Source organism: Xiphophorus maculatus, chromosome 12, assembly GCF_002775205.1.
Source record: "Xiphophorus maculatus strain JP 163 A chromosome 12, X_maculatus-5.0-male, whole genome shotgun sequence".
NCBI classification, from domain to species: domain Eukaryota; kingdom Metazoa; phylum Chordata; class Actinopteri; order Cyprinodontiformes; family Poeciliidae; genus Xiphophorus; species Xiphophorus maculatus.
In genome coordinates this window covers 28152215-28163819 of record NC_036454.1, presented here as the reverse complement: position 1 = coordinate 28163819, position 11605 = coordinate 28152215, and the positions used below count along the sequence as shown (strand labels likewise).

The window sequence follows — 11605 nt, the reverse complement described above, 5'->3', positions numbered from 1 at the left end:
TGCAGCCCACGTATGACAGATTATGGTCAAATGATCTGATGGCCGGGGCTATACTTGGCTGCCCCAGCTCAGTTGACTTTATGATTTCGGAGTAATAGCTTGATATAAAATGAGAAAGCGCTGAATTGTGAAAAAACAGAGGCAGAAGCGTTATCGGCAAAGCCATCCATCTCATCTTGAAATACCACTCGGTAGCTTTAACCGGCAGACGGATTCGCTACTCGTTTTCACTGCGGGACGAAAGGTAGACCGGAAGTGTTTGACATTAGGTCCAAACTTTATTCCGTACATTTTAAACCATGAATGTTCATTTTTCTTTTTTTTTTTTCCACGCCTAAAACGCTACTGTTTTTGTATACAAGAGTCTAAGAAAAACAACTGCACAACACCACAAGGTTGACAGATAAAGTCCTTTTGATGTCCACCCAACAGTGTCCTTTTCTGTTTGGAGCTGGTCCAGTTTCTGACTTGGAAGTCTTTGAATAATCCAGATGATTTTCATTGGTACATATGAACATGTGCTAAATCCAAGTTTCTCTCAGCTTCTCCAGTATTGTCAGTTTGTTCCAGTAGATTTCGTTTTGTTAGGGTGTTGTGTGCTGCTTTGCATAGATTGCAAACGATCCATCTAGGCTTCCGTACAACACCCTCCCTTCGTGACTTCCATCGGTTGGCCGGCTGTTTGACACCAGGATTTTCAACAGACAGGTGATTCCACGTTGTTTCGTTTAATTTCGTTTTTCTAGAAATGGTTAAAAAGACTAATAAATTTACAACGCAATCTTGCAGCAAAGAATATTAACAGATTATTTACATCAGTTTTCTTTACAGAGACTGAACAAACATTATATATAATTATATATATATATATATATATGTATATATATATATTTATCTGCATATCTCAAAGGCAAACCAAATAAACAAAATAAATTGATAATGTAGCAATGTACATTGTCATCATTGAGGATATCCAGGTACCATGAGGTTAAATTACTGATGGTTGAATCCAAAGTCAAGTCTTTACATTATCATAAAGGATATGTCTCACAATAGACTGGGATAAATATTGTAAAAGGCAAGACTAATGCACAAAGTACATAAAATTCATAGAAATCATATCTATACATGGAACAAAGATAGGAAATGTACAAACTTATTTAGGACCTTTCTTTTCGGCACAAAGCAGAAATAAGGTATTGGATTAATATATTAATAATTATCAAATATTTAAGTCGGAAATAAACATCCACACATTTGTGTCATCTTTACCGACATTATTGAACATCCAGTCCACTAAAAATAGCCATGGCATGTGCTTTATTAGCCTTACACACCTTTACTTTGTACAATCATACCCTTTCCCTTGGGGAGGTTCGCTCCTCTCTGGTGAAGGAGCAGTGCATCTTTGATCATGGTATTCCACAAAACAGAAGTGAGGCTTGTCGAGCTTCCAGAAACTACCGAGCCTCTACTTCTTTGGGGTTGCGAGACGGGGAATAGTCCCTCGGGTCCTGGGTGGTGGTGAGGGGGGTAGTCCTCCTGGGTGAGGCTGGCCGGGTACTGCCAGCTGGCACAAGAGGCGGGGGTGCGCTTAATGCGGCGGTAGGGGGCGTTCTGTTCAGAGGACCGTTGTGTCCTGTGGAGGGGCTAAGTCTTGGGTATGGCATGCCTCCTAAGTGTGGCATAAAGGGGGGCATGTGGGGTAGATGGCCCTCCATCGGCGACTGGTGTAGCTGATGGAGGCGGGCCCTGTCAAGCTCCTCCCTCAGGTGGAGGCGTTCTCGTTCCTCCGCCTGTTGTCGCATCCTCTCGTGCTCCCTGCGCACCTCCAAGAGGTGCTCGTGGTGAGAGTAGTCGTGAGCCTCCCGTTCGCGGTAGGCGCGCTCCTGCTCGTACACGCTGGGGTAGCGGTGTCCTTGCTCGGCCCTGAGCTGGAAGTCCATGCGCCGCTGCAGGTCCAGGCTGCGGTAGGCCTCTCGAAGTGGGTCCCAGGGGAAGGCGGTGTGTGGCACGCGCTCTCGTCCTGCCAGCGGGCTCACCCCCATGAAGGGAGCCATGCGGGCTCTGTCCAGTACGTTGAGGCTGCCCATTTGAGGCATGGCACTCATGGATAGAGGAAGAGAGTGTGACATGGGGACACCGTGCAGGCCCGGTGTCGGGATGTCATTGCCACGGGGCGAGGGAAGATGAGGCTGCTGTGACAACGGTGGGTGGTGGTGGTGAGGGTTTCCTGGTTGGCTGACAGGAAGGATCTGTACTGCAGGTTGGGGCGCTGGCTCTGAACTCACCACCATGACCTCTTGCTCCTCCTTTCTCTCCTCCTTAATCTTCATGTCATTTTTCACTTTGTGGAGGAGCTCTGCAGACGGGGGCTCCTTTCTCTCTATGTCCTTGATCACAGACGGGAGCCCACCGGCTAGCTTCATGCTTTGCTCATTTATCATGGCCTTGGAGTAGGGCGAAGGCGTACGCTGCGTGGGTTTGATGGAGTCCTCTGAGGTCCGCCTCTCCAGCATCTCCTTCCCCGGCGAGCGGCTCTCCTTTACCTTTATGTCGGCTAGAGAGGACTCCCTCTGGCGCTCTAGCAGCTCTTTCTCCGCCTCCCGGACGCGGTCTACACTGCCGCTTTGATGCCGACCTGAATCGCTAGAGTTCTGACTGTTTGAGCGAATCAGGCTGCTGATCTGGTAGCTGACTGGTGCCGAGGCAGGAGAAGAGCGGTTAGAGTGGCGGTTGCGATCCACGGAGTCCCTGTAATGGTACAACGGAACAATTTGTCGAATCAGCACATTATATTAAGCAGATTCTTTTCAATCACATGATACTATTTTGCCTCCAAAGTAGTTTTCCGAAAGAAAAATCAATTTGTCATTTTCATCTTAATTACATTCTGCTTCTGAATTTCAGTCACCTCTACAATGTGCTAAGCCCTCGCTTAGAGAAACTCTTCCAATTTCTTTTTGTCAACTTTTTTCACACATCTGCTTTTAGTTTGCTTTGTGATATAGCTTATCTACATATAGGAGGCAACTAGAAATCACTTTACATGGACACTACATAGGGTTAATAGTTGGAGTTTCACATTTTTCAAGATCCAGTTGCTCTTCCATTGTCTAGAAGGAAATGGTAAATGGCCTGTACTTGTATAGCGCTTTATCAAGTCCAGATATCCCTGAGGAACTTCACTCTACATTCAGTCAATCACCCCTTAACACACACATTCACACTCCGATGGTGGCAAGCTACTGTGCAGCAGCCACAGCTGCACACACCGGCTTCATCAGGCCCTCTGACCACCACCAGCAGGCAAGTGAAGTGTCTTGCGCAAGAACAAAATGATGAAGACGGATGAAGTGGGGATTGATCTGGTAACCCAAAACTTATAGTATTTTAGAGGGTTACACCAACATCTAATATTGATTTAAACAAGGTCCCAAGTCTATGAAAACAAAATCCATCCATCCTCTACCCACCTGTCCTTATCCTTCTCCTCTTTCCCGATGGACGAGTCTCTTTTCTCTCTGTCCCGTTCTCGCTCTTTGTCCCGCTCTCGCTCTCGGTCGTGGCTGTTGGCGGAACTGCTTCGCTCAGCCTCTCCGGTTTTGGGCCACTGCGGCGGGGTGGGGAAAGACGGCGGTGTGCGTCGCAGCCTGTTCCAGGTGTCGTGGTGGGGGCTGCCAAAAGTGGGCAGTCCTCCTGGCCCCTCCTTGGAACCAAACACACTATTGGACCCTGATGGTGGAAAAAAGAAAGAAAGCAGACAGACATTGGACTCTCTAAGTTAATTGGGCACAAAACCTTCTTGAGGACACATAAGACGAGAAAGACTCGACAACAAAAGCTGCTTTTGTCTTTGTCTCTGGAGGTTCTCTCCCCGAAGCTGCTTGGAAGAGTTAGAGGTTAATGGCTCCCCACAACACAGGCTTTGCTTTGGGACTGAAGGGCTTCTCCCCCCACCCCAACACCCCCACGTCTCCCCCCTCTCCATTTTCTGCACCGGATGAACAGAGGAGACTCACTCGCCCTCTGGAGAAGAAAGCTGTGAAAAGCCAAGGGAGACCTTAGCATTCCACAGCATGTCTAGTCCAATCACATCCCATTTTCACAACAGGGTGAGTGATTTGGCACACAGAAACAGGAGGGATAATGAAAACGAGAGGAAAGCATAGAGGGAAGGATGCAGAGGGAGAAAAGAGAAAGCCCCTCCACGGAGATGCAAAAAGGGGGCTTGTCGAATAATTAATAGATGAATTGTCACCAAACAGCAAACCTAAGAGAGCCTGCTGGCAGCAGCAAAGTCAGGCTGTTGGAAACATCACTGATGGATGAAGTCGAGGCAGGGAGGAGCCTTGCTTTGCTGTGTGTTGTACTGCTTTGTCGGGTCTCCCAGGGCCAGGGGTTTTTGGTTTGACACAGAAACTAGAGCTAAGTGTCTTTTTGCCTTCCCCTCCTCGCTCTCCCTGTTGGCTAACGCTTTCCTGCTCTGCTCTGCCCTGTGCTGTGCTTCTGGCCACAGGGGGCCCTGACTGAGAAGAAGGGAAGCCGGTGGAGGAGGAGAGAGCCGGGCAGCGCTTACCAAGCGAGGGGTTGCCTAATCCTCCGAAGGCACTGGTTGAAAGGTTGCCGAGGCCGCCAAAGGAACTGGAGCGACTGAAAGGATCTGCAAAATGCCAAACAGGGATTAGCAAGAGGGGGAGCCGGTTAGCAGTACTCACCCCAACACCAACCCGTTTTACTCAGCTTTTCTCTTACAAGCGAGTTTTTTTTTTGTGTCTGTTCTTTTTTGTTGTTGTTTTTTCTTGTTGGCACTTCCATCCTAACTCCCTGCCTGGTAAATCGTATGGCAGCCAGGACGCAGGATTTACTGGCACTGACTGGAGCTGGATAGGGCAAGAGAGACAAATCTCCCTGATGTGGAAATTAGTTTGAATTTCTTGGAGCAATGTTGATGGTGGTCCGGTGCTGGACAGGGAAGCTGAGAGCTAATTAAACTGAAAATCTGGTGAATGATTGACTTCAGTGTAGCAGTCTGACAGGGAGTGAGGGGGGGGAACGTATGAATAACATTTATCAGTCTATTTTAAATGAATAATTGGTCAAAAAAAAAGCTAAAATTATTAGAATGTTTCATTTAATTCTATTTATTTTCTTCAGATAAAAATTCGATTTTCAGTTTACTGGATGAAATCAGTCGGTAACTCTAGGTCCAAATAAGCTCTCTGTAATAAAAAAAAAATGAAATAAATGGAATACAATAAATGTAAAATCCAATCTGTTTCCGTAAAAGACAAAATTTATGTTCCACAGAAAATAGTGTAACACTGTCTCTGTCTGGAGGCCATGTTTGTGTTTATGAGCCCAGATGGAGTTATACCAGATATATCCATGAGCTACGTGTCTCCTTAAAAAACATACAGCTGCTCGTGGTCAACGGGATCGTTAAAAAACGAACCTGAGATCCAAACTTTGTTTATCTGCGATTTGAATGACACCCTGGTGGCTTTTTTTTTTTTTACGCCATGTTCAAACATGAGTCAAAAAACGGGGAGAATGAGCAGAGAATGCATGGAGAGAAAGAGGAGATATATGGTTAAATGATTGTGGATATACGGTTACTTACACTTACCTGCCAAATGGCTCGGAGGCAGGAAGCCACTGGGGTGGGGGGCGGGGCCATACGGAGAGGGTGCTGGGTGTGCGGAGCCTATCAACACAGACGCACTCACATTATTCAGTAACATGGCAATTTAATCTCTAAGAAACTCCCCAAAGAACAAGTCTTGTTTAGTATAAATGTAGGTTAGTTGGTGTGGGAGATTTAAAATCCAATCTCAAAAACATAACAAGAGCTTAATCCTAATGTTGTTTTTTTTTTTCAACCTTTAAATCTTTAATGGAGAGAAAAAAAAGACGGTGGTGCTCTAGCAACAATCCTTACATGTTCCTTTCTGTTTTCCACTGATCTTCACACATTTATCAGCTAAACAATTACCAGCTTCTTTGTAAGTAATCACATAATGCAAACATAATGATGGTAAAGTTTTTTTTTTAAAAAAAGCATTTGCTTGAACAATTGTGTCATTTTTCAGATTAGAATTATTATAAGACCTAGATTTACACTAAGCGAAGACACCGAAGGAGTTCAGTGCAGGTAAGATGTTGACTACTGAGAACTACTCCACAGAAACCCGTTGAAAAGAAAAACATCTCGATCTGTTCTTTTAAATGCTCCTACGCTAAGAAGTAATAAAATGTGAATAAATGCACAAACATGTTGAACACAGAGCGGGCTGCCATTCACATTTCCCTTTTATTGCCGCGGTTACGCGTTTGTGCTTGAACCTACAGCGGCACGGCAAGGTCAGTTTTTGAATGCGCAACTAAATGGCTTCTTTTACAAAACACTGTTACTATCAACCACATCTCATGAATTGTTAATGAAAGAGCCAATTATATGAATGCCTCTGACGAACCACAGCATAATTACCAGTCAAAGGGCATTCTCCTTTCTGCTGTAGCCCCCCCCTCCCCCCAACGCAGGGCAAATCAGTCAATTACCTAACTGAGAGTCATGCATATTCATAGACAAATCTGATTTCCTTTACTGGCAAAACATTTGCTGAAAAAGCCCTATAATTAACCGAACACTACACGAGAGGAAAAATACCCACTCCGTTTCATCAGCATGTTTTTTTTTTTTTAATGAAATTAGAAATTGTTATTTGCATAAAGGCAGAAAAGCTTCAGTAATCAGATCATTTGTGATTTTTGCATTTAGGTTTTAGGAAATCAGCTGACCTGTGGAGGGGAACAGGGGTCGTGCCAGGTCGTGAGGATAGGGGAACCCCGGGAAGACTCCTGGGGCCGGGGGTCGACTGAACAGGTCCAGCTTCCCGTTCATGTCTAGCTTGTGAGGGTCGAGCTGCATCTGCTGTAATTCAAAGAGGCAGAGGCGACGACAGTCAGACAAAAGAAAACTAGGCCAGCGAGGCCTTTCCAGTGACACAGCGGGCGGTTTGTTCGTTTGTCGCTACGTTTCTCCAATTCTGGCTAGCTCTGTCAAACCATCCATGCAAGCTGATTAGGAACAATAAATCCTTGATGACAAAGATCCAAACCCGAAGAAAGCCTTTGAATCAAAATCTAACTAATAAATAAAAAAACTCCAGATAAAATTATTATCGGCGATATTATATAGTGTATATGTTATAGTGATATTAATATTACTATAATCATTAGAAGACGGAATAATTGGTGTTTCCTGTTTTAAATATAAACATTTAGATCATTTTAATTTTGGTTTGCATTTTTTGCGTAGATACGGTGAACCCGAAGTATTCATGACCATCAGTTAGCAGCTCTGCCTAGTCTTTTCAAACCAGCAGCTTGTTTGTGGGTAATTTATTCTTAGCATATGTAATCTCTGTGTGTAGTAGGTGATTATTTAACAATCACTGCTATGTGTCTGGTTTGACATGACAACAAATCTCCTGGAAGACAGAACGGTCCGTCTCACGCACCTTCATTTTCTGCTGGTGGTGGTAGATCTGCCATGCAATCTGGACATGTACTGCACACCACTTGCCAGGTTTCTAAAAAATTTGAAGAGAAACTACAGTCAGCGTCCTGGCTTTAATTTAGCTAGCTAAAAAAAAAAAAAAAAAATCAATGCTGGCATTAGGAATTTCTGGCCAGACAACAAAGCGGAAGTCAGAAATTTGAACCAGGCAACCAATTTAGAAATAGGTATCCCTGGCTTGAACCCAGTACGCAGCTTATGTTTAACCCCAATGCCCAGCATCAGCTTGACTGGGATTGTAAATAAGACTTTGTGGCCTGGCCAGAGAACTAAAGGGTTTTAGATAAATCAACAAATGTGTCAACTCACCCTAACAGACGTCCTGAACGGATCACTCATCTGTACGGACAACAGAGGATCATTAATAACAGAAATATAGACATATGCCAAATTCTAAAAAAGCAAGTTTAATGTTTATACTCATAAAATACAAGTTTCTAAAGATGCTAAGACTTATGGTGCGTTCCATTTACAGTCAGAAAAATCTACTGGAAAGCCCACTGAAGTCGAAAATTCGGAGTAACTCTGACTACCCCCAGCTAAGACTTCTTTGGCCGACTTTGCGTTTCAATATGGCCGCTCCCCACATCAACAGCAGTAAGCTGTGGTGGAAACATTTTATTTTACAAGACACACTTGTAAGAGTAAATCTAAAGTCAACATTCCCACAATGCACAAGCAACTTTAACCTGAACAAATTAAAAAGTGGCGTTCGCTTAAAACGATGTTCGGTACTGCAAACAACGTCTACTTGCGCGCCGCCATGTTGAAATCCCGATTTCTCCAACTATGGCAACCGGTACGTCATTACCTCGAACACATCTCCGACTTCAGAGGTAAACGGAACGCACCCGACAGTTTCACTTGTGGTGTGTGTGGTGTGTTTACCAGAAGCACTACAGCAGAATGACGGCGGCCATGCTTACCCGCGGATCCTTCTGTAGAAGTGTGTGAGGAACGGCTCCAGGACGTGCTGCTACGTCAATGGGATTAGAAGCCTGACAGAAACAACAGAAAAGATGCTTGGTATTAAAAATAAGTCTGAACTAAAAAAGGCAAAAACAAGACGTTAGCAACCTAATGTGTTCTTTGAAGATTATTGTGATCGAGGCGTGTTCAATGTGGATTTCTTAAACTCAGCAGGTGTGCTCAGGTGTTCCCTGAGTGGATTAGTGCATTTCTTCTTGGGTGTTTCTTGTTGATCATTTTGCCATTTTTTCTGTTCAGTGGATATGTCAAGTTTCGCTGCTTTTCTGTTGCTTTTAATTTCAAGCTTCTGTAAAGTATGACTGGAAATGCAGTGGGAAATTTAAGGTTTTTGACCAGATTTGGCAGATTTTTTTATTTGATAGGCCCTGACTGATGAAACTGTGCACAAGAGCACAGGTTAACAACACTGTTCTCTACAGAGATTGTTTTACAAGACAAAGAAGACCTGAAGTTAGCTGTTTTAAGCATTGTTGAGGTATCTGAAAATGAGGTAATGTGAATGACAAACGCACCAACAAGTTATTTAGCAAAAAAACTATTTATTGTATTGGCATGTCGGCTGCTTATTCAGGCTACTAAAACAGAGAGCTACATTTTAGTGTTTGCTGGTCATTTGGATCCATTTCATACTTGGTTGTTTTATAATTGAATCAGATGTTTTGACAATGATCGCCAAACTCTGAGATGTTTCATCAAATTGGTGAAATGGCAGATGTACACAGAACTGGAAGGTTGAACATATAACAGGAAAGTTGACCTATTTTAACTACTGAACCAAAAATTTTTACTTCTGGGTCAACCTCTTCCTGTTAAGAAATCTTGGAAACCACAGAGTTCATTTCAAAGTCTGCATTCTCCAGGAAAAAGCAAACTGAGTCACATATTAGTGATATATATATATATTAGTGATATATATATCACACTAATATGTGAGTCACATATTAGTGAGATATATATATATATATATATATATATATATACATATATATATATATATATATATATATATATATATTAGTGATATATATATCACACTAATATGTGACTCACATATTAGCTCTAGTAATGCTAATCAGGCTAAGTAGACATGTAAGACAGTAAGGATGATTTGAAATGTCAGTTCCTGGTTATTTTGTTTTTGTTTTAAACGAGCAACATTGAGAGACGTTGTAATTGTTATTATTATATATGCCTATGTTGTTTGTTACCATGGTTTCTTGATTTTGTTTTGTTTTTCTCTTTCTGCAGGTGTAGGAGCAGACTCCACTATAATCTCCTTTCCCTTTAAATATTTCTCACATTTTTCTGTTCACAGTCTCCTAACAAAGTGGAATGTTGGCTTTGCTCCTAATAAGAATTATTTTTTAAATTATTTTTTTTACTTCTATTGGTTTATTTGTATCCTCTATTTTTCCAGGTAAATTATCTTAAGATGAGAAACATATTTTTAAAAACGAAAATAAGTCTAATGAAATGGTTTATTCACATCTACTTTTGCAAAAAAAATCACTTGGGAAATAAAACTTCATGATTTACTTTGAGGTCCAATGACTTTGGAACGAGGTGTGCCAAAAGCAAAGAAAAAAAAAAGAAAAGAAAATCTTTTCAAAAATCACTGTGTGATCCTCCAGATTTATGTCACCAGGATAAATATCAAACCCCGGCCTTCCTCAGTAACACTAAAGCTCCCTAATCCGTAATTACTGCTACTATATAGCTGATGCTAATATAAACCAAAAAAAAACCCCAAAACCCCAAGCTCATCTCCAAGAATACTTAGCAGGGGCTTTGTGTAAGAGCCTTGCTTGGACCATCTGGAGCGGTCTTCGACAGAAGGGTCCCTCAGTGCCTGAGCCAGCTGGGACCGGGGCCAGCGGATTTGGGCCAGCTTTGATTGGTGTCTTCCTCCAGGTCACAGCCTCTGAGTATATGTCAGACAGACTCACCCGGCCTAACCCTTCACATCCCCTCCCTGATTCCCCCTCTGGTTTCTCTGAATAGCAATTTGCTTATTTTGACCTGGTCAGGACTCAGCTTTGACATTGGTTCTGGTTCTATTAGGTATAGTGATGTTACACAAGCATTTTGTAAGACTAAAAGTACTGAGTTCATTCTAGGAACACCACAAAACCATAATTCTTGTCTGACCTCATCTGATGAAACAGATTTAGGCCATCACTTTGGGTTGTATCTATGTTTAAAACTCTTATTGTGCATTAAAAAGAGGAAGCAGTTCTTGAACTGGCCTGTTTTGTTGACTACGTTGAGAATTATTGACTCTAGTTTAGTGCATGTCAAAATACAACCACGAATTTTGCTTTTTTACATTTTTTTTCCTTGTGATAGCTTTGGTTAGGAACCAGTTTTGACATCGGCTTAGGTTCTGTTAGTTATAGTAGTATTAGAGAATTGAACAGAAATATCCTATATTGTTCTCACAATGGGGAAATTTCTGTGCAACAGCAGCAAAATGCCAAGCAATAACAGGAAACAGACTCTCACGAAGGTAGAATATAATCTATATATTTATACATTAAGAAACAGAAGAATAAAAACGCTGTAACTAAGGGCAAAATTTCGACATAAATGCCGTGTAGTTGTATAAAAAAAATCTATTATTATTCAAGTACTCGTAAGATGTAAACAGAAATACAGAGTTCTCTATTATCTGGAAAAGAATGTAACAAAATTAAAACAGAGCCATATTGTTAGCATCTACGTTTACGGCTCGTATTTTGCATCGTGAAAGGAAGTAGATTTTGAGTTGACCTGTTGTGTTAGCATAGCGCATCTAAACAGTAAAAACCCATGCATTTCCTCTTGCAACTATGCAGTCGCTAGTTTGTGTGCATGCGTCCTGGTATTCCCGGCCTGTTTGGTAGCCTGTGGGTTACGAGCGGGGATGTGGGTCTGACCTTAGGCTGGAAGGCTCCTTGCAGCGAGCTGAAGGGTCCTGAGTGCGGGAGCAGCGGGGGCATGCCTGGCATGGTCGGGGGATAGGAGGGGAAAAACTGGGGAGGACAGAGGGAGGGA

At 42.7% G+C, this 11605-nt stretch overlaps 1 protein-coding gene across 6 annotated transcripts in view; it reads right to left on the bottom strand.

Moving 5' to 3' along the window:
- Nucleotides 1-258: 258 nt before the first annotated feature.
- Nucleotides 259-11605, bottom strand: part of fbrsl1 (fibrosin like 1) — a 356926-nt gene continuing 345579 nt past the window's right edge. For 4 of the 6 annotated variants that reach the window (XM_023343195.1, XM_023343197.1, XM_023343198.1 and 1 more), the window contains 9 exons: nt 11488-11583; nt 8509-8580; nt 7892-7921; nt 7524-7595; nt 6802-6934; nt 5624-5707; nt 4580-4663; nt 3477-3735; nt 259-2754 (listed from right to left, as the gene is read on the bottom strand). In XM_023343195.1, coding sequence (XP_023198963.1) covers nt 1461-2754; nt 3477-3735; nt 4580-4663; nt 5624-5707; nt 6802-6934; nt 7524-7595; nt 7892-7921; nt 8509-8580; nt 11488-11583 — 2124 coding nt within the window. In that variant the 3' untranslated portion in view covers nt 259-1460. The remainder of the gene's footprint in view (nt 2755-3476; nt 3736-4579; nt 4664-5623; nt 5708-6801; nt 6935-7523; nt 7596-7891; nt 7922-8508; nt 8581-11487; nt 11584-11605) is intronic. The other 2 variants (XM_023343196.1, XM_023343200.1) reach the window with 2 other exon arrangements.